The following is a 23,851-nucleotide window of genomic DNA, read 5'->3' as shown; positions in this document are numbered from 1 at the left end:
TGATTCCTATCATCATTTATTCTTCCAAATAAGTACTGCCTCATACAGATACTTGCTTTGAGTAGAAATAGTCTTTCTGCTTTTAATACAGAATTGAATGAGCATTTAAACCCCACAGTGAAATATTTAACGCATTCCCTATTCTAGGAGAGTTAGAGTTCCCCAAACTATGAATCTCTATTAATATGGCAGTACATTACAATTGTTCCCAAATCATTCCTAGAATATATTGTTTTCTGCATAAGTTATTATTCTTCTTTCAGTACCCCAATAATCTGTTTAATGGTACACTCAAATCTAATACAAAAGTCTAGGGTCTAGGGAAACTAGTAGCAATTTCCAGAAACAAATTTTTGTATATTCTCATATATAAAAATAGAAATACATTATAGAATCTGAATAATTTTTAGTTTATTAAAAGTTTAAAGGGGTGCCTGGGTGACTCAGTCAGTTAAATGTCTGCCTTTGGTTTAGGTCATGATCCCAGAGTCCTGGGATTGAGCCTTGCGTTGGTTCCCTGCTCAACAAGGAGTCTGCCTCCTCTTCTCCCTCTGCCCCTCCCCCCACTCGTTCTCACTCTCTCTTGCTCTCTCTCAAATTTATAAATGTTTTTTTAAAAAGTTTAAATACCCAGGCTTTGAATAATTTCATGAAGTGTTTATTTTACTGTTATTAAAAGCCATATAAATTAATGGGAAGTATTGCCTTGGTCTTTATGCCTGTATTAACTAAAGGAATTGATTTGAGCCGACCACACTCATACTGTTTTATAAACCAACTAACCAGGCCAGTAAAACAGTGGATTATATTCTTGCCACAAAGATCTGGATACTGGTAGCTGCACATCTTCTTTTAAGCTAACTAGACAAACCAATTGGTAATCAGAAACTATGAATTTACCTACTGCAGATACCAGACTTTTTTGTGCCAATTTAAGAAATCTTTTACATGTATTAGATTTCTTATGCCTCCTAAATCTATACCTTGAACCAAAAAAGTTACTACCCTCAGTCTTTCTCTAAATATTTTAAAGTGTGCCATCTTCTGTTTGTATTAATCATTACATCATTATACTTTATTTCAATATCATAACAACAATTTCCAAGTTTACATAACTTTCCATTTTAATTTGATTGTTCCCTAGAGTCATACTGAGAACCATTTTATCTTATTTTAAAATCAACTAGTTAGGAAAATTATGGAATTTTTATTTTTCAATTAGTTTTATTTTATTTTTATTTATTAGAGAGAGAGTACAAGCAGGGGGAGCCTCAGAGAGAGAAAGAAGCAGACTCCCCGCTGAACAGGGAGCCCAACATGGGGCTTGATCCCACAGTCCCGAGATCATGACATGAGCTGAAGGCAGACACTTAACCAAATGAGCCACCCAGGCTCCCCCAAATTATGGAATTTTTAAATTGTTGGGTATTGATCATCTAGGTCTGAAACTATGCATTGCTGTGGTGTGTGAAGGCCATGTATCATCATTTAACTGATTTCACATATTGTACTTTATTGTGAGATTTTGGTTGAAGTCAAATGAAGCTTTAAAAAAATCTATAACAAAAGACATCTGAAAACTTTTTTATTTTACATATTTGGTACACGAGACTCAGGAGTTAAGTGATTTTTTTTTAAGTTCACACCACTAGTTAATAGCAAAGCTGTCATTAGAACTCAGGGTCTTCTATGAATGAAACAAGATGGGATCGGGAGGGAAATAAACCATAAGTGACTCTTAATCTCACAAAACAAATTGAGGGTTGCTGGGGGGAGGAGGGTCGGGAGAGGGGGAGTGGGGTTATGGACATTGGGAAGGGTATGTGCTATGGCGAGTGCTGTGAAGTGTGTAAACCTGGCGATTCACAGACCTGTACCCCTGGGGATAAAAATACATTATATGTTTATAAAAATATAAAAGAATTAAATTTTTTAAAAAAGAAGAACTCAGGGTCTTCTGCTTTATTAGTACAGTGTTCCTTCTATTACATCAAGCTTATTCTGATATCTAGTCTTGAAAAATAGAAAAAATCTTCTGGCTTAATTTCTGTTTGGGGGAGACTATATATATAGCACTTTAGCCATGAGTTCAGGTTTGGTTTTTGTTTTTTTTTTTCATTTCTATGTTTTGTTTTTTACTCTGATCTACTAGTATACCAGTAGCCTGATAAAGTGATACAATGGGCTATTGAGGACACGGCTATGGTACCATGCAGTGACAATACTTTATAGTGCTAGGATGTAGTTTTACAAGGTACAGATAGAGGACATGTGAAATGGGTAGTAGAAATAGAAAATCAAAATATAAACTGGCCACATGACCTGTAGCAGAAATGAGAAGAGAAATCACTGATACTAGCTCTTTGGTCTGTTGGGGTTCTTTATCTGGCATTTAACACAAACTTTTTTTTTTTAAGATTATGGTCCATTACATATTCTGCCTTAATAGATTATAGAGCCTTCCATTAGCTTTTTTTCACTTCACATGAGAATACAAAGAGAGTTCCAGACTCTCCTCCCGAGTCCCATTGTATAATAGTTACTTTATTTCCCTTAATAATCAGAATAAATCATACCATCCTCACAGTAACCCATTATTTGCCTACTGGTTCAAAGGCAGGAGGTGTCCAAAACTGCCAACAGGCAGTCTCAGCTTCTAGTCCAGTGACATTGTTATATCCCTTAGCAGAACACTGCCTCTTCTCCCTTCCCCACTACCCCACCAACTTGGGAACTAGGACCTTTAATACAACCCAAGAGGCAAAAATTTTATTGGTGCCCCATTAGGGGTTTAATGAGACAGGTATCCCTTGATTCCTAGATCTGTGGCTATGAAAGAAGGAAGTTACTGGTTCTCATGTCAGGGCACATACAGGATCTTAGCTCCATAAGAGTCTACTCTATAACTGAGTCTTCAGTTGGCCATTTCCCATTTTTACCAGATTGGCTTCTTTAGAATCAGAGAACATGAAACATAAACCAGTGAATCCCATGGCCATAAGTGTATTCTCTCACTTCCTCCTTGGTCACCAGCAGTGTTTTGTAGGATATCATGATGGTGAAGAAAGCACTCAGCAAGTTCACAGAAGGTGGGCCATTTGGTACAGGGAAGGGAAACTCATATCCAGAGTCAGTTTCTCTTCTACTGAGGGCATACAGCTGCCTTCCATAACAGAAGAGTCGCAAGAAATCAGTTAGTAGCTCATGGGTGCCTGGGTGGCTCAGGCAGTTGAGCATCTGTCTTCGGCTCAGGTCATGATCCCAGGATCCTGGGATCAAGCCCAAGCCAGTTGCCCTGCTTGGTGGAGAGCCTGCTTCTTCCTCTCCCTCCAGCCCTACCTCCCCCCACCCCCAACTCATTCTCTCTCTCTCTCTCACTCTTGCTCTCTATCTCAAATAAATAAATAAAATCTTAAAAAAAAATCAATTAGCCCAGTAGTTCTGGCAGTATCCAGACCAGTAGTGAGGGGACACTCTATTTGAAATATTTTTTCTTCTTTATATGTTTCCATATTGCAGAAGTTTTTTTTTTTTTTTTATGTGGAGTAAGAGGTTCTGGGGTTTGTCACATTACATTAAATTGAATTAATCAAAAATTCTCCTGCTATAACCATGTAAAAAGCCAGAATGATCATTAACATGTTTTTAATGCATAGCTGAACTCATGAAAAAGACAGAAAATCCTAAGGGGCCAGAAATGAAGAAGGAATTGAGTATCAGAGCAGTAAGCATGTGAGTTGATATCTCTGTACTTAGGGATATCATAGTGTAGGATTCCCAAAGATAATTACCATCAAAAGTTACAAAGTAAAATGTATTAATAGTCTATAATTTAACAAATATTCAGTCTATACATATTTGAGTTGTGTATCAAATATTGTTCTAGGTTTGGGGATACAGAGGTGACAAAAAATGGTACAGATGATGTTTATGTAATATAAGTCCTATGGGGGAAAAAAAGAGATCGAGGTTAGGAGGATAGAGTGTGATTGGTAGGTAAAATAGTCAGGGAAAGCACCTTTGAAAAGGTGATATTTAAAGAGTCCTGAAGAAAGTGAAGAAGCAGGCCAGGTACTTATTTCTGTGGTATTCCAAACAGAGGAACCAATCAGGGTGAAATTCCAAAATGGGAGTATGTTCCATATCTACAGGATATCAAACTCTGCGTGGAGCATATGACTGTGTTGTGGTGAATCCAGAAAGATAGTCATGAAGGATGAGTAACAGAGGTAGGAGGGCTAGATCTTGTAGGATCTGAAGGCCACGGATAGCACTTGGATATTAAAGAGAGTGATGTAGTGGCAGCTGGGTGGCTCAGTCAGTTAAGCGTCTGCCTTTGGCTCAGGTTATGATCCCAGGGTCCTGGGATTGAGCCCTGCATCAGGCTCCCTGCTCAGTGGGGAGTATGCTTCTCCCTCTACCTCCCCCTTCGCATACCCACCCCTGCTTGTGCTTGCTTTCTCTCAAATAAATAAAATATTTAAAAATAATTTTAAAAATAAGAAGAATGATATAGAAAGCCATTTGAGGTTTTGGCATATTAAAGTAACATGATCTGACTTAACTATTTTTAAAGGATCTGTGTGGCTGCTGCATTGAAAACAGACTGTACAGTACGGTAGAAGCAGGCAAACAAGTTAGGAGGCTGTGTCAAATAATAATCCAGGCAAGATCTGATACAGATCAGTATTGGACCAATGGAAGGTGGGGAAGGATCCAGCATAGTCTATGAAGAAGGAGAACCCAGAGGAGGGATGTCCCGGATCAAAAGTGGAAACGGTATTCCAAGAAGAGTTGATCAGCTGAGCTATAGCCACTGATGGGTCAGGTAAAAAGTGAAATGATTGGATAGGGTGATGGGCAGGTCATGGCTGACCTTGACAAGACATCTCATAGTGATAAAGCTTGATTGCAGTGGATTTAAAAGAGCTAGGAAAGATCAAAAATCATCAGGCTTTCATACTTTGTGTAGAAGACCACACAAAATGTAACCATTGTACTACTCATCAGCTAAGAAATTCTAATAGTAAATAAAGTATTCCTGCCAAAATGATCTTCTTTATTAATTTTAAATCTTTTTTTTAAAGATTTTATTTATTAATTTGACAGAGAGAGATCACAAGTAGGCAGAGCAGCAGGCAGGGAGGAGGGGGCGGGAAGCAGGCTCCCCGCTGAGCAGAGAGCCTAAATGCGGGGCTCCATCCCAGGACCCTGGGATCATGACCTGAGCCAAAGGCAGATGCTTAACCCACTATGCCACCCAGGTGCCCCATCAATTTTTAATCTTTTTTTTTTTTTTTTTTAAGATCTTATTTATTTTACTTGAGAAAGAGAGAGAGAATGTGTACAACCCTGGGGGAGGGGCAGAGGTAGAAGGAGTAGCAAACTCCCCACTAAGCAGGGAGTCTAGCGCTGTGCCATCCCAGAACCCTGAGATCATTCATGACCTGAGCCAAAGGCAGACACTTAACCAACTGAGCCACCCAGGTGCCCCATCAGTTTTTGTTCTGTATATCTTTAAGATATACAAAGATTTATCTGTGAGGTATTCTGGCTCTGAACAACAGAGATGAGATGATTCTTAACACATAACAATTTACTTTTCTCATTTAACGAGAAGTTTAAAGGTAGACAGTTGCTGTTATTTGTCTCTTATTATCTTAGTCTTTGCCCGTGTGCTCAGAGTGGCTGCTAAATCTCCAGCCAACCTGTCTGCATTCCAGGCAATAAAGGTTTCACAAGTTCTACCCATTTTTTTCCACTTGTATATTCCTATTGGTAACCAAGACTAGGAAATGATGCTTTTCAGCAGTCATATTGCCTAGTGTTCTGTCACAAAGGAAGAATGGATATTGGGGATGGCTGCTAATAATCTTTGCCATAGAAAATTATCATTAATTATAGGCATGCAGGAAAAAACATTGCAAAAACTAAGAGTCTGTTGTGATGGATTTGGAGGTAAGAAGATTTTAGGAAACCAGCCAAGTAGGTAAGAATTAAAGAATTTTACATTGCCAATTAGAAGAATTGGACAGGAAAGTCACCAGAAATTTTAAGGTAACCTTCTAAGGATTCATTGATATTTCTGGATAAACCCCTACCTTATATCCTTCCTCTCTGGGCAACAACTAGTTACCCCCGAAAAGCTAGTAGCAAATAATACTTCAAAGTCATACTAGTCTGAAGTCTTTACCTTTGATCTTAGTGAAATTTCAAAGCTACAAAATTTAATTTAAAACTTCACAGCTGTTTTTTTAACCCTCTGAAATATAAAGGAATAGAAAAAATTCTGTGAAGTAAAAATAATATTCTGCTCACCAGAACAATACACTGTCATGTAGTACAAAAGGTATGCTTCCATGCTCACTTCCTAACATCTCTTTTGCGATCTCTTTCCTATAATCATAATACTAACCATAACCAGTTAGAACTGAGACATTCCCTTATTCAATGCCAGGATCCTTGAGCACAAGGATGGGCCTTTCTGCTGGTTCTTTCCTCTCTCTAAAGTCATCATAGCAAAGGGGCATGTGGCAGCATAGCATCTAGAGGTCAGAGCTTGGAGTGTCAATTCCGACTACCTGGTTTCAAACCTCAGCTCTTCTATCTATCCCCTCTGTGATCTTGGGCAAGATTATTTAAAACACTGGTTCACACATAGGGGTGATTTTGTACCCCCTAAGAGACATGTTTGGTTATCACAACTGGGGTGGGGAGTGCTACTAACATCTAGTGGATAGAGGCTGCTAAACATCCTACAGTGCACAGGACAGACCCCCACAGCAAAAAAAAAAAAAAAAAAAATATTCAGCTCAAAATGTTAATAGTGCTGAGGTTGATAAAGCTTATTTTAACCTTTCCAAGCCCCCATTTCTTCAGTCATGAATTGGAGTTTATAATATTAACTATTCAGTTGTTTTTGTGATGGCTAAAGGAAATAATCCGTGTAAAATGCTTAGCATAGTGCCTGGCACATCAGTGCTCTGTTATATAAGAATTACTATTCTCATCCTCATTATCATCACTAATACTTGCCTAGATATTTAGACTGAATTAAAAGAACATGCCTTAGACCACCTGTGGCTATGAATCCAGGGCATCTGATGAAAATTTCTAAAGAACAAAGAAAAATGCAGAATAGAATGGAACAATCTTTTCTCCCTTATAGAATCAAAGATAATGAACCAATAATTACGTGACCACTTTCTTCTAAGTTCTAAGAAAATGATGCACACAGTCCTATTCATGCAAACAGCTTTCTTCTTCAGGTCGATGTCCTTTTTATCCTTTTTTCTTTCTTCCTTTGGTACTATATTGCATAGTCCTACCTCCTTTCCTCTGTACATCTTTTGAATTTCAACTCTTTCAGTCTTCCCTGGTTATCAAGGACTTGGGAGCCATTAAAGTAGTAGAAGGCATTGACCAGGACGAGGCACTGGGATGTTTGAAGATAAGTCACGCCACCATTATGGATCATTCACATAGTAACAGAATGAGCTGTGAAATGTTTGCTAAGTTTTCAAAACTACAATTTTCATTTGGTAATTATACTAAGAAATATCTCCATACACTTTAAACTTCACTGAGTAACCATAAATTCTTTCATATTGCAATGGTACTAATGATTATCTTTTATTTTTCAAGGCAAATGCAATAGGCCGAAGTGCTAAAACTGTCCGAGAATTTCTAGAAAAAAATTACACAGAAGATGCTATAGCAAACGACAATGAGGCTATCAAATTAGCAATAAGAGCTTTGCTAGAAGTAAGTGATCTAATAAAGCATAGTCAGAAGAACATGGGGAGAGAAGATCTGTTCTTATCTACTTCCTTACTAAAAATAAGATTTGCTGAAGTAATTTTAATATTGTGCTTATTCTACATTAGGTTGTCCAGTCTGGTGGAAAAAACATTGAACTTGCTGTAATAAGAAGAAACCAGCCTTTGAAAGTAAGTCATTAACCAAAGAGGAAAAAAACATCTGTAATATAAAGTAATTTGACAACAGTTGAATCTTGTCAAAATGTTGACATCTGTGAGTCTTCATTAAAAGCCTGAAAACCCCTTTACGATCCCACAACTGACATTATGATGTAATCTGTTTTGTTTCTACAGACTAATGTTCACTAATTTGTATGTGTTTATTGCAAGCAGTTACCTATCTCTGGTCCTTTGTGAAGACTTAGAGGAGCTGAGATTTATATGTTGGCTTACCCCATTTAGTGTATATTCTTCTAAGTAGGAACCCCCACTGAGTCAGTCATATACAGGATTAGTATATACATTGTCTATGGACATTTATTCCCAGCTCCACATACAGCATACCTTGGAGATACTGAGGATTCAGTTCCAACTACCACTATTAAACCAATATTGCAATAAAGCAAGTCAAATGAATTTTTTGGTTTCCCAATACATATAAAAGTTATGTTTATACTATACCAATGTCTCTTAAGTGTGCATTATCTAAAAAATGTACATAATTTAAAAATACAGTGCTAAAAAATGCTAACCAGCATTTGAGCTATCAGTGAGTCATAATTACTGATCACAGATCACCATAACAAATATAATAGTAATGAAAAAATTTGAAATATTGCAAGAATTACCAAAATGTGAAACAAAGTAAGCAAATGCTTTTGGAAAAATGGTGCTAATAAACTTGATCAACCTAGGGTTGCCAAAGACCTTCAATTTGTAATAAGCACAGGGGCGCCTGGCTGGCTGAGTCGGGAAAGCATGCAACTCTTGATCTCGGGGTCCTGAGCTCAAGCCCCATGTTGGGCAGAGAGCTTACTTAAAAAAGAAAAAAAGCCCAGAAACTTATAAATAATGTAGAGTCTGCAAAGCACAATCAAAACAAAGTATTCCTATAAGGAGCAGTTCATCTCCCTATCTTTCTAGATCTTTTGAAATCAAGATATACTTCCTGGCAGTGTCGTTCAGCTATCGTGTGTATAACTGTCGGGCCTCTAGGCTTCTAGCACAGTGTTAGCTTTTATTATGTCAAAAACCCTCCACCCCTTGACTTTTTTTTTTTTAATCTATTTTCTACTGTTTTTTAAAAAATCTATTTTCTCTACTTTTCACTTAAAAATGCCTTGAGGGGCACATGAGCATCTGCCTTCAGCTCAGGTCACGATCTCAGCGTCCTGGGATCAAGCCCCCATTGGACTCTCTGCTCAGCGGAGAGTTTGCTTCTCCCTCTCGCTCTCTGTGGTCTCTCTCTCAATATCTCTCTCTCAAATAAATAAAAACCTTTAAAAAAAAAAAAGTGCCTTGAGCCTCTGTAAGACTTAAATTTTAATACCTACTGTGATAACCTTTCTGTATTTCTTTGTGGCAAGGCTGGCATTATTCTTTGTGTACCCTTTGTTAGCTATTATGGGTTAAAACCAATGAACCACAAAATAAATGGTCCAGAGCACTATGACAGAGGACTCACTGGTAGAGAACATCTGAAATGTGGTTCATGCTTGTTCCTCAGGTAGGACTATATACAGAGCAGTCTGCCAGCTGTCTATCTGAGAGTGTAAAAAGCAGTTAAAGCATGGGAAACTATATGAAAAGTGTACCAAAAAGGATAATTTTACATATACGTTTGTTTTGAAGGAAATACTTCAAGAGGAAATAGTGTTAAAATCAGTGTTGGATGGAGCGGTGGGGTTTTTGTTTTCTGAGTTGCATAATTGCCTTGTTGGACACCACATTGCCATCGTTTATTAGCCAACCAGTAGATGGGAATACAAGGAATGAAAGAAACAGGGAGAGAGGCGTAGGTTTTGCCCCTGCACAGCCCCACAAAAATAACCATGATGCTGAGCACAATGTATGGAAATGAGAACTGGGCCATGCTGTCACCCCTGCTGTCTAGGGTCTCAGAACGGACACGCCACAGCACAAGGACACAAAACCAATGAGGCCAGGGTTACCTCTCCAGCTCCAGCACATACATATATACCCAAATGGTCAAACCCACCCAGTCATGCATATATTTCTTACTGATGCGTGGTAGGATAATAGATGCACTGGCCGAAAAGTTAGACTCCCTCCCCCGTGCTGTTTCAGGAAATGCTGTGTGGCAGATAGGGCATGGCCTTTGAACTGGATAGACCTGGGTTTAAGTTTAGAGTTAGACAGACCTAAGTTCCAGCAAATTGATATGTTTAATAGTATGACCTTGAGCAAGTTGCTCACATCTTTAATTTTAAAGATAATAAAATTTATTTATATAAACTAAAAGCTATTTTTGCTTTACACTTAGTGAGGGAATTATAAACAAAGCAGTGTAAGTCATCTTTTCCCTACTCTCTGGCTATTCTGATGGTTGATACCCTATCAGATAATCATACAGCGGCGTGGAGAGGGGACTTCAATAATGAGTTACTTGCTTATTCATGAACAGAATAAGCTGGCATTAAAATGTTTTCAGAATTATATGCATATAAGGGATATGTAATGCAATATAACACTTTGCCCTGCTTTTTTAGCACAATAGTGGAAATATCATAGAGTTCAGATTTTGTCCATATTTGTTACAAGTATTTTGCTTATATGTACTTCATTATATATTTGAAGATATAAAATTAAAGTTTAAATAGAAAATAGAAATGTATAAAATATAATTGGTTTCTTCATATTGGAAATATTTAGAAATTACTGGTATAATTGAAATTGCTTTTTAAAATATTTCCAGATGTTTAGTGCCAAAGAAATTGAATTACAAGTAACTGAAATAGAAAAGGAAAAGGAAGAAGCAGAGAAGAAAAAATCCAAGAAGACTACCTAATTCTTAGGATGAACATTAGAAGCCTGTAATGTTCTTTGTACTCCTTGGAATTACTTAGTGAAGTTTTAAAGGAATAAGTTGGTTTGTGGCAATACATTTACTAGTTATGTGCTCTTTTGAGGATGCCACATTTGTGGCTGTCTACAGTCCGCTATATGGACAAACATATCTCTGTATGAAGATTTTCTTTGAAAAGACATTTCAGTAATTTTTGAAAGCAGTCGTAATTCCACATAAGCCTGAGACTATACTTAATAACTTGTCTAGTGTGTTACTTTTCTTCATCTATGTAAATTTAAGAAAAAAAACTATAATTTAAAAAAATTAGTAGTTTATAAAAAAATTTAAATAAAAATTAATAATTTGTTGATGTTTGAGTATTGACTATCAGGTACAGAGATAGCTATTGCAAAATAAATTGAATCTTGAATTGTACTTCTAGATGAATGATAAAAACATCTTATATTGATTAATTGCCAATATTTTATCAGAGCCTTCTTGTTGGGACACCACATTCCCACCGTTTATTAGGGTGGGAATTTTATTTATTTATTTATTTTACTTCTGTCATTTTTAAAGTTGCAGTATGTTATTTTTTCATGGAAGATATTAAAGACCTAATCTAAATAGGCAGCTAAAATAAAGTCTGGTAAGGGCTTATAAGGGCATCTGAATAGGGTACTATATATAGGAAAACAAGGACAGAAATGAATACATAAAATTCTTGGTTTCAATTTTTATTTTATCGTAAGAGTGTCCAGTGTATTAGATTTGTTACATGTTCCCTTGGCTGTCCCAGTGCTTACTATGCGGTTGGCATTGAACCAGGCTTATTGGGAGTAACAAAAGAAATATAAAAAGTGATCCCTGTCCACAGAGAGGGCCTACAAAAACAATGTGCTTAATGCCTGTAATGAGGTTATATTTTTGAAGACATAGGATATTAATAGGCGTAAAAACAAAAGCCTACATATCTTACTATTTTAGAGCTTTGTCTTTTTTCTCTTTTTTTGTTGTTCTTTTTGAAAACAAGAAAAAGAGAGTTTAAGTTTTTACAGAGGAATGAAAAGCTCAGGGTAGAAAGTAAAGAAAAGAATCAGTTTGGATAAACAGCTATCATATGAAGATCTCAGCCATTGGTGGTTGTGGTGTTCTGAAGCAAGGGAAAAGTAAAAAGCAGAGTCAGAATTTTAAGAGATACAAAGACCTTAACAAAGCCACCGCGCTGGTATTCCTCTTGTCTTGTATGAAATTCCTGTGGCCTGCTGCTGGTTCACTTCACTTCCTCAGACAAAAAGACTGCAGGGCATTTTCTAGGCAGATGGACAATCTATATTCCACTCTGACTTTACCCTGACTGCCTTTCTGGTATCATTGGAACCATGGAATCTTGTGGCTCCCTGTACTCTTCTTTTTTTTTTTTTAAGATTTTATTTATTTATTCGACAGACAGAGATCACAAGTAGGCAGAGAGGCAGGCAGAGAGAGAGGGAGGAAGCAGGCTCCCTGCCGATGCGGGGCTCGATCCCAGGACCCTGAGACCATGACCCGAGCCGAAGGCAGAGGCTTTAATCACTGAGCCACCCAGGCGCCCCCCCCTGTACTCTTCTTGTTTTGTTTTGGTGTACTATCATTCTTGACTTAGAGTCATACTATACCCTTCCTCTTTAAACCTTAGAATCAAAGACAAATACTTGTTCCCCGTCACTTCTTCGCTTCTCTGAACTTTCCAGAAGCAAAGTTGATTCCCAAGCAGAAGGCCTGATAAACAAAATTTTTATTACTTTGGAAAAAGAACCCCACAATTTTGATAACGATCAGCTCCCACTGAAGGAATCGCTTTCAACACATGCATACCCAACATACAAAATAAAGGGCAGGGTGTTCATGTTACCCTACTGTCCTGCAGTGAGCACACTGTGAATCCTTGATGCCTTTGAAACAATATTTGACAATAAATATTTGATAAATATAGAGTGCTTTAAGTGGCAGACACTGTTAGATGTTAGCGATATAGTGGTAAAGAGCGGACTCTGATTTGTCCTCATTATCATGTAGTGAAAATGCAGGCATTAAACCAAAATAATCATAATTACAATTGGGATTAATGCTGTGAAGCTTCGTGTCTGTTTTCCCTACTAAACTAGAAGTTCTTCAGGAAGGGAGGGCTGGGATTTACCTCTCTTTCAACTTTGTCTCTACAGCTTGCCTATGGTTAAGACTTAATACATGCTTGTTGAGCTGCGTTCATTTGCAGACTCTGTGGCAAATATCAGAAATTGGGAGTGGGGAGAGGAATCATCTAATTTCGCACTTGTTTTAGAAGCCAATTTGCTCATTTCTTTGCCCCTGGTTGAACATTATAGTGATGGGAAGACATCACATACTCAATGAATATATTGCAGGCAGGACCCTTGAAAGGATTCCAACCCTGCTGAAATAAAAATGGGAGGACTTCAGGAAGAGAGGAATGTGTTGTTATGGCCCTGGGAAGCCTTTTAGAAGGTGCGGTAATTTGAAGTTACATTGCCTAACCACCCATGCCTAATTGAACATTCTCTTTGTGCCGGGTACCAGAAATGAAGAGGATATGGTCCTTGTAGTGAAGAGGTCATAGTGCCAAATAATTGAGCCCATTCTGACAAGTTATATGAATAATGAAAAGTGTGTTTCCCTTATAATCGTGAATCTTTTTTTTTTTTTTTTTCTTTTTAAAGACTTGTGGGGCACCTGGGTGGCTCAGTGGGTTAAAGCCTCTGCCTTCCGCTCAGGTCATGATCTCAGGGTCCTGGGATCAAGCCCCGCATCAGGCTCTCTGCTCAGCAGGGAGCCTGCTTCCTCCCCCTCTCTCTGCCTGCCTCTCTGCCTACTTGTGATATCTGTCTGTCAAATAAATAAATAAAATCTTTTAAAAAGGAGATTTTATTTACTTGTCAGAGAGTACAAGCAGGGGGAGGAGCAGGTAGAGGAAGAAGCAGGCTCCCCACTGAGCAGGGATCCCAGGGTCCTGGGATCCTGGGATCATGACCTGAGCCAAAGTCAGACACTTAACTGACTGAGCCACTCAGGCTTCCCTAATCTGTGAATTTACTATGAAGCATGTTGCTAATGGTTCTGGAGTAATTTATTTAAATCTTCCCTAGTAAATGTAGCATACAACACCAGATCTTTTAAAAAGGAAATGAGACTTATTTTAAATGAGACCTATTTAAAGAAGGTGGTGATATCTCTCTCCGTCTCCCAATTTCTACCTCCAATCTGCAGACAGGACAGTCTATACCTCTGGATGAATTTGGCTATAAATAGATAAAATGTTAGTGACTCTTCTCTGTACCAGTGCTCAGCTCTGTGGATTCCATGCTTCTTAACTGGGAGTAATAGAGACACATTATTCAAATGGTATGGTTGTAATTCCACCCCTTGTTTTTATTTAACAAGTACTCACATAATACTGCATATGAGACACTTGAGTTCTTTACAAGCATTAACTCATTTAATTCTCTTAACTCTCACGAGACACATAATTGATGTACATAGTACTGATGCTTATAATGCTTTGCCATCACAGCTGTCCATCAAAATGGACACATTTTCCCACATCCCTCCCCACAAAGCTGTTTCAGGACAGGACTTCTTTTTTTTTTTTTTTTAAGATTTTATTTATTTATTTGACAGAGATCACAAGTAGGCAGAAAGGCAGGCAGAGAGAGAGGAAGGAAGCAGGCTCCCCACTGAGCAGAGAGCCCGATGATGCGGAGCTTGATCCCAGGACCCTAGGATCATGACCAGAGTGGAAGGCAGAGGCTTTAACCCACTGAACCACCCATGCGCCCCCAGGACAGGACTTCTAGATCTCACTGGCTTTATTCTACCTGTAACAGGCCATGAGGGTCTGACTGTTTTGGCTCAATTGCTTTATTTTACTTTGGAAATCTAAGTATTATTTTGACCAGGTTTCACTGACCTGCACAATGCAATTTTTTGTTTACTGTGAAGTTTTAACCAAACAGAGTCCAACATGCTTGCTATTTAAAATGTCATTTTTACTTCTTTTACTGAGAGAAAGTTCCCTCATACTTAAGCACTTTGTGTTTTTTCTGGCTCAGATCCTCAAGGTGAGATAATCACAAACATTTGGTTTTAGGAATCAGCTAAGCAACTTCTCTTTGTATCACTGGGTTATGGTTAACTAGGCAGTCTGAAAAATCTCCCATTACAGGCATAGAAAGGCTGGATGAAATCTAACAAACATCCTTTTAAATGCAAAACTGAGCTCACAAGGGAAATCCCTAGAGGCCAAAATGAGAAAGGGACTGAAAATCAGAGAAGGCATTTTGATAGATGCTGATGCTGCCCCGTGTGTATTGGCATAAAGAATGTAAGCAAAATAAGAATCAGGAAACAGAGCATCTAGAAACAGCCACTCTTACTGGGGTACTTGGTTTATGGCAGTATTGCATATCAGTGGGTAAGGGATAAGCTCTTCAGTAAATGGTGACAGGACAACTGGTTATCCATTTGAAAAGAAAACTGGACCTCTACTTCATTCTATTAAAATCAATTCCAGACTAATTAAAGACATAAACATAAAAGATAAAACTTTTAGAAGACAATACAGGAAAATATCTTAAGATCTCCGCGATATAAGGATAGATTTTCTAAACAAAATACAAAAAGTGCTAAAATGTAAGGAAAAGATTGATAATTCAGCTACCTGAAAATATAAGCTCTTCTACACCAAAAGATGAAGGTGAAAAGACAGGCCAAAAAGGAGAAAAGATATTTGTAATATTACAACCGATAAAAGCTATGTGTCTGGAATTTATAAAGAACTATTGCTTCAAAGGAATGAAAATACAATGCAACCTGTATATATATTTTATATATACATATGTATATATGAAGTAATCAAATGTTCATAAATGAATGAATGAATGAATGAATGACAATGTATTCATACAGCAGCATACCATATAGCAGGGGAAAGTCACCACCGCTACATGCATCAATATGGACCCATCTAAAAAACATCACACTGAGTAAAAACGAAAGCCAATTGTGAGAAAGTATACACAATGTAATGTTTCCAGAAAGCCTCAAGACCTACAAAGTGAAATACTGTGTTTGAAAAAATACAATGTTTGAGGTAAAACTGAAGAAAAGCAAGGGAATGGTTACTGCAAAATTCAGGAGAGTGAAAGAGTATGATATCTCTGGTGGGAGCTGGGGAGAGCAAAGCACAAGGACTGGTGCCAGCAATGACTCTATCATCACTCCATATAGATTTTTAGTAGCTATTGAGGGGTTATAAAAATGCCTCATCTGAGGGGCACCTGGGTAGCTCAGTTGGTTGAGCAACTGCCTTCGGCTCAGGTCATGATCCTGGAGTCCCAGGATCAAGTCCCACATTGGGTTCCCTGCTCAGCAGGGAGTCAGCTTTTCCCTCTGACCCTCTCCCCTCTCACATTCTCTCTCAAATAAATAAAATGTTTTTTAAAAATGCCTTATCTGATTAGAAGTTACAGGGTTTCTCACTGTGTTTTTAATAGAGGGTTATACAGGTGCATTATGTTTTACATATCACAGAGACAACAGGTGAGTAGAATTTTTTTTAAGATCTTGATTTCAGAAGGCATATATTGGAAACAGCATGAAGAAATAAATGCATATAATAATTTCCTTGAAGGGATTTTTTATATTATTACTTTGAATAAATAATACATTCACATAGTACATAATTTTTTAATTGTTATCATCAAATATTCCATCTCATTTTTGTCCCCCAGTGATTAAGTTCTTCTTGGAAGCAACCATATTATCAGTATGTTTCCACTAAGGTTTTCAATATACTCCTATGGATGTATTATACTCATAGAAAAAATAAATCTTTTCATGCAAATGGTACCATACTATATATTGTTCAGTATCTTGCTTTTTTCACTTTATGTTTGAGGATTTTCTCCAGTGAGGATATTCTTTCCAGTGTAGAGATGTCATAATAAATTATTAACCAGCCAGTCTTCCACTGATGAACATGTTCATCAATGAACATGATGTTCATAGTAATAGTGTTGCTACTGCAGATGCTGCAATGAATATACTTCTGTTTGTCATTTCCCATATGTGGAGGTGTGTTTACAGGATAAATCACTAGAACTGGAACTGCAGGGTCAAAGATATGCTACACAATTTTACAATTTTATCCTTCTCTTAACAGGGAGAATCTCTCCTTTTCTACACCTTCCCACTGTAGTTGTGCTGGATTTGCATGGCGTCAACTCAGCTAATCTGGAACTGTTTCCCAGAATTCTCTTTCCTTTCTAGTTCCCAGCTTGAGTTGGCCACAAAAGAAATTTGTACAAGATTTGAAAGGCAGAAGGGAAGCAGCTCAGTGTAGGGCACCAGGCACTGCAGCCTCTCACAAAGAATGCTGGTTTACTGGCTCACTTTGTTAGTGTGGGAAGGCATCCAGGACCATAAACTACTCAAGTTCCTCCAAATCCTGCTGGTTCTTTTCCTTCCAACTTTTTGGGAACTGGACAAGGCATGCATGCAGCTTCATGGCAAAGGTCACCAGCTTTTCCTGCAGGTCCCAAGCATCCCAAAGGTACAAGCAGTGAAAGATACCTGTGGGTACTATTTGTCTTCATGGGTTACAGTTTATTCTCACCCTCCCTTCTTCACATCTAATTTTCCTTCCTGACTACCAGGCTGAGCAGATCAGAGTGCCTTCAGCCCCAGAGACAACAACAGCCTTCCTTGAACAGACTTCTCCATCAACTCCCACAATTGCATGGGATCTAATTTATACAGAAAACTGCCAATTGCATGGGATCTAATTTATACAGAAAATTGCCAATTCTGTTCATAGTGGTTTTGCTTCCTTAACTGAACCTAAACTGATACAATAGTGCTTCAAACATTTTTTTTGCCAATAAATAGGTGAAACTGCAACACTTTTTGTATTTTCATTTTTTAAAAAAAAATCCCAATATTCTATTTGTATTTTTCTTATTATGACGTCAAACATCTTCATGTTTATTTAAAGGCCTTCGAATTTTCCTTCCGCTGATTGTTCATATCCGTTGCCTAATTTTTCCCATGGATTTTGGGGGGTTTTCCCTCACTGTTTTAGTACCAGCTTTCTATATATTTGGGAAATTACCCATTTGCTCATGTGTTAGGGCAATGCTGGCTGCTATAATGGATGAACCCACACAGAAGAAGTTTATCCCTTAATGACTGAATCCCATTGCTTGGGCGCCTGGCTGGCTCAGCCGGCAGAACATGCAACTCTTGATCTCAAGGTTTTAAGTCTGAGCCCCATGCTGCGGGTAGAGATTATTCAAAAATAAAATATTAAAAAAAAAAATCCCGGGGGCGCGCCTGGGTGGCTCAGTGGGTTAAAGCCTCTGCCTTCCGCTCGGGTCATGATCTCAGGGTCCTGGGATTGAGCCCCACATCAGGCTCTCTGCTCAGTGGGGAGCCTGCTTCCCCCTCTCTCTCTGCCTGCCTCTGCCTACTTGTGATCTCTGTCTGTCAAATAAATAAATAAAATCTTAAAAAAAAAAAAAATCCCGGGTTTCTGGGTGGCTCAGTTGGTGAAGTGACTGTCTTCGGCTCAGGTCATGACCCTGGAGTCCTGGGATTGAGTCCAGCATCACGCTCGCTCCCTGCTCAGCGGGGAGTCTGCTTCTCCCTTGACCCTCTCCCTTCTCATGCTCTCTCTCTCTCATTCTCTCTCTCTCTCAAAAAAAAAAAAAAATCCCATTGCTGATAGCAATCCTTCAAGCAATTATCTAGGAACTAATACTCCCATTTTCTGGCTCTGCCACCTTCAACATACCATTTTCTTTTTAAGATTTGTTTGTTTAGGGACACCTAGGTGGTTCAGTTGGTTAAGCGGCCTGCCTGCTTCTCCCTCTGCCCCTCCCCCTGTTCATTCTCTCCCTCTCCCTCTCTCTCTCAAAAATAAATGAAATCTTTAAAACCAAAAAAGATTTTTTTTTTTTGGTTTATTCATTTATGTAATCTCTAAACCCAACACGGGGATCGAACTCATGACCCTGAGATCAAGAGTCATATATTCTTCCAACTGAGTTAGCCAAGTGCCCCAACATGCCATTTTCAAACATTCCCGAGATTTCTGTGTGTCCATCTGCATTAAACTACCAAATAGGTAAAGAGTTTGGGGAATCATCTGTGATTAAAAACAAAACATGTTGGGGCGCCTGGGTGGCTCAGTGGGTTGGGCCTCTGCCTTCGGCTCGGGTCATGATCTCAGGCCCTACTTGTGATCTCTGTCAAATAAATAAATAAAATATTAAAAAAAAAATGCAAAAAATAATTTAAAAACCCCCAACAGTGGGACGCCTGGGTGGCTCAGTGGGTTAAGCAGCTGCCTTCAGCTCAGGTCATGATCCCAGCGTCCTGGGATCGAGTCCCACATTGGGCTCCTTGCTCTGCAGGGAGCCTGCTTCTCCCTCTGCCTCTGCCTGCCATTCTGTCTGCCTGTGCTCGCTCTCTCTCTCTCTCTCTCTCTTAAATAAATAAAATCTTTAAAAAAAAAAAAACCCAACAGTACACTAGAACTAGAAGGGAACTTCCTCAACACAATGAAGGGCATTTTTTTTTAAAGATTTTATTTATTCATTTGATAGACAGAGATCACAAGTAGGCAGAGAAGCAGGCAGAGAAAGGAGGAAGCAGCCTCCCTGCTGAGCAGAGAGCCCGATGTGAGGCTCCATCCCAGGACCCTGGGATCATGACTGGAGCCAAAGGCAGAGGCTTTAACCCACTGAGCCACCCAGGTGCCCAATGAAGGGCATTTCTGAATAGCCCAAAGCTAACATCATAGTCAGTGGCAAAAACCTGGAAGCTTTCCCCTGAGATCAGGAAAAAGACAAGGATGCCACTTTCACCACTTGGATTTAACATAGTATTGAGTACTGGAGTCTTAGCCAAAGCAATTAGGCAAGAGAAAAAACAGATAAAAAAGGCATCCAAATTGGAAAGCAAGAAGTAAAATTATCTCTGTTTGCACATATTTCTTTCTTCTAACAGCTTTGGTCTTTTCTTGTGGAATCTTTAGAGTACCAAAGTAGTAGGATAAAAAAATCAACACACAAATTTAGTTGAGCTTTATATACTAAAATTAAATAATCCAGAAAGAAAATTAAGAAATTCCATTTACAATAGCACCAAAAAGAATAAAATTCTTAGGAATAAATTTAACCAAGGAGGCAAAAGGCTTTCATACTAAGAACTATAAAACATTGCTGAAAAAAATTAAAGAAGACACAAATGGAAAGTCACCAGTGTTCTTACTTAAAGAGCTTATTTATACACCTCTATGTCGTGTGTTGCATGTATGTTATGCACACACACAGGCTCTGGTTCAATAGGCCTGGGGTGGAGCCCAAGAGACTTTTCTGTCATACTCCTAGGTGATGCCTTGGATACACTGGCATCACCTAGGAACTCGTTAGGTCTTGCCAGCTAAATATTTAGGAAAAACATTTAGGAAAAAATCTACATGTAGCCTATGTGATCTTCCTCCTAACAGTGCCACCCCCACACACCTCTCTGCTTCATCTCTTGCCGTTTGGGCCACTGCTGCCTCCCTCCTTCAGCTATAGTCATACTGGCCCCACTGCTATTCCTCATGCTCTAAGCAGGCTTCTGACTCAGGGCCTTGGCACTCACTGGGTCCTCGGTGTGGATCACTCTATACCCCTGCCATATGGGCATGACCCGCTTCTGTACTTCCTCCCACTTGTTCAACAAATGTTACCTTTTCAGAGAGGCATTCTTCTGACCACCACACATAAAATAGAACACCCATGCTCCAACACCCAACTCATGAAATATGTGTTCGTGTATGTTTACTGACAGGCCCTCCCCATTAAAATTGTAAGTTCCCCATCTGCTTTATTATTGGTAAATAGGGCCTAGAACAGTGCTGGCCATATCGTAGGTACTTAATAAATACTTAGTGAATAGTACAGAGCCATTCATTTAAATTAAAACTTACAAATCCCAAGTCAAATGGGATGCCTGGATGGCACAGTGAGTTGAGCAATCGACTCTTGGTTTTGGCTCAGGTCGATGGGATCAAGCCCGGCATCAGGCTCTGAGCTCAGCAGTAGAGTCTGTTTGGGTTTCTCTCTCCCTCTGCTTTTGCCCCTCCCATCTCCCACACTCACACACATGTGCACACGGTCTCTCTAAAATAAATTTAAGTCTTTAAAAAAAATCCCAAGTCAAATACTAGTTGTCTCCATGCTTCTTACTTAAAAGGTATATGAAACTACTGGCTAAGATGGTATATTTTAAAAATTACCTTCTTCTAGCATAAAGTTATATTTATTGATAATGGAGAAAACAACAAGAATGAGATTTTGGAAAAGTTCTCCAAATGATGTGTTTGTTTGTAAATTACAATTCTGTCTTTGAAATGCATATAACACGTGAGTATCATTCATTTCAGGCTGGCCTGGCTGCACTGAAATTCAGGGACAATTCAAGGGTCTTTATTCAAACATGATACTTGGATTTTGCCAGTTGTGCCATGATTTGTCTATGCCCATTTTAGCTGAGCTCTTTTGGTTAAAAGAAACAAAAATTCACTCCAGAAGGATACAAGGAAATAAGGGCTTTCATGGGGAAATACCAAACTCCCAACAATAGCATCACTTTGCCTCCTAGGAATGGCAGCATTAAAAATGTCCACATCAAGAACTTTTGGGTCTTAACTCTAATGTTGAAGTAGTAAGTGGATCCGTTCCCTTCTGCACAACTGTTCTGTTCTTCTCCCTCTACTGTCTGTCAGCCTCATTTCATTTCTTCAACTCCTTGCTTATGTTAACTCATGGTTCCTTTTCCCTTATAAGCTTCTAGCTTATACATGTGCATTATGGCCTCTCTAGCATCTGCTTCAATTATGATCTCTTATAGCTTTAATTTCCATAGTTAATTTCCCTTCCTTTTCCAAGGTTCCCAATTTCAATTCTGCGAAGAGTAAATGTGTTCAGACCACTGACCACCATAATGGTCAAGACTGGCTCGGTTAGCACACACATGCTTTGCTCACTGAAAAGACTTCTGTCCTCCTCCTTTTCAATGATTGAGCTGACACTGGAAATTTCTTATGACTCAACACAGGTAGTCCTCCAAGAAGCCTTTCCTAAGGTTTGATCAGAGACCTGACCTCTGTGTTTCCATAGCTTTTTATTGCAACCTGTCTCATAATGTCCAGTAATCGTTTCATACTTGTATCTCCTACTAGAGTGTGAGTATCTCTGGCTTAAGAACTGTAACTTTACAGTTTGGGGCCTCAATTTAATAATCACTAAATAAAGTCTCTAAAAAGATTTTAACCTGATGGAAGTAGTAGGCAAAATCTATTATTCAATCCCCGAAAAAGAAGAGGGAGTAGATGGAATTCTTTTTGATGGAAAAGTTCAGCCCATCATTGGTTAGAGGAGTTACTCTCCTTAAACACTGGCTCTGGTGGGAGCATATGTTGTATTCGGCAGAGGAGGCTCAGCACAGTTTCCCAAAACTTATTCCACATAAGCTTTCTTTGTGCCATGTTAATGGGTGTCAGGTGATCAAAGCGTCCCTGGTTGGGCAAACTTGTGAAATGCTGGCTTAACAGAATAAAGCATTCTTCTTTACTGTAGTGATTATCAAAATTTGTTCTGTTTACCTCTGGGTATCTGAAACCATTTCAGAAGGTACATGGGGGTCTTAATTATTTTCATATAATACTAAAATGATTGCTTTTTTCACAGTGTGGACATTTCTGCTGATGGTGCAAAAGCAGTGATGGGTAAACCTGCTAGAGCATTTACAAATCAGGGCAGTGAACCCAAACTGCTCCTTGTCATCGTATTCTTTACTGCTATACACTTATACTTTTTTTTTTTTTTTCAAGGGAGTTTCCCTTAAGAATGTTCTCGATGAGGGGTGGCCGGGTGGCTCAGTCAGTTAAGCGTCTGCCTTGGGCTCAGGTCATGATCCCACAGTTCTGGGATAGAGTCCCGCATGGGGCTCTGTGCTCAGTCCGGAGTCCACTTCTCCCTCTTCTCTCCTGCTGGTTTGTGTGTGCTCTCTCTCTCTCTCTCTCTAATAAATAAATAAATAACATTTTATTGAAATAATAATATGTTCTTAAACAAGCAGTAAAAATTGCATGTTTTTAAAATATTCTGTGTAATAAAGTAAGAATTACACATAAAGTACCTCTGCTATTTACCAAAGTAAAATGATTGATTTGAGAAAAAGCACTTGTACAATTGTTTGAATTGCCAGCTGAATGAACCACTTTTTTTTTCATGGACTGTCATTTCTTCTGAGGAAGAAACTATGTTTTACAAACAAACGGTGTTTTGTCTGAAATATACTGACAAACTATTTTGTTTCCAGACTTGGGTATTTAGCAACTATTTTCTCAAAAATGAAAATAGTAAATCTACCACTTTAAGACAAACTACTGACAGCATTTATTGCCAAGAACAAAATTTAACTTTCAAGAAAAAATTAGAATTGAAAGAACTGTATAGGGGCACCTGGGTGGCTCAGGGGGTTAAAACCTCTGCCTTCAGCTTGGGTCATGATCCTAGGGTCCTGGGATCAAGCCCTGCATTGGGCTGTCTGCTCAGCAGGGAGCCTGCTTCCTCCTCCTCTCTCTCTCTGCCTGCTTGTGATCTTTATCTGTCAAATAAATAAATAAAATCTTAAAAAAAAAAAAGAACTGAATGCACTACTATGAGATTGACAGCGTCCCAATACATAAAGCTGATAAGATTGGTGGTGTTATCGAGAAATAAAACACTTTCTGATATTGTATAATGAAATATGTCAACATTCAGAAGATCTGAGTAACTCAATGAACCAGCATTCCCCAAAGACATGCACAATATAGCAACATGGTACACAGGTAAAAGATCCATTCAAAGAGGCCCAAAGCAACCAAGGGAATTGAATGTAAGAGAGTATAAAAGGTTAATTGATATGATTTTGATTTCCACATTGCAACTGAACTTTAAAAACTGCTACT

The 23,851-nt window shown here is 38.6% G+C and overlaps 1 protein-coding gene across 1 annotated transcript in view; it reads left to right on the top strand.

Moving 5' to 3' along the window:
- Nucleotides 1-11,089, top strand: part of PSMA8 (proteasome 20S subunit alpha 8) — a 38,133-nt gene extending 27,044 nt beyond the window's left edge. The window contains exons 5-7 of the mRNA XM_032859834.1: nucleotides 7,645-7,764; nucleotides 7,887-7,949; nucleotides 10,696-11,089. Of these exons, the coding sequence (XP_032715725.1) occupies nucleotides 7,645-7,764; nucleotides 7,887-7,949; nucleotides 10,696-10,788 (276 nt within the window). The 3' untranslated portion in view covers nucleotides 10,789-11,089. The remainder of the gene's footprint in view (nucleotides 1-7,644; nucleotides 7,765-7,886; nucleotides 7,950-10,695) is intronic.
- Nucleotides 11,090-23,851: the final 12,762 nt, after the last annotated feature.

Source organism: Lontra canadensis, unplaced genomic scaffold (genome assembly GCF_010015895.1).
Source record: "Lontra canadensis isolate GAN:19392208 unplaced genomic scaffold, GSC_riverotter_1.0 scaffold17, whole genome shotgun sequence".
NCBI lineage: Eukaryota > Metazoa > Chordata > Mammalia > Carnivora > Mustelidae > Lontra > Lontra canadensis.
Note: the sequence above shows the minus strand (reverse complement) of the source record. Positions and strands in the feature narration are given on the sequence as shown.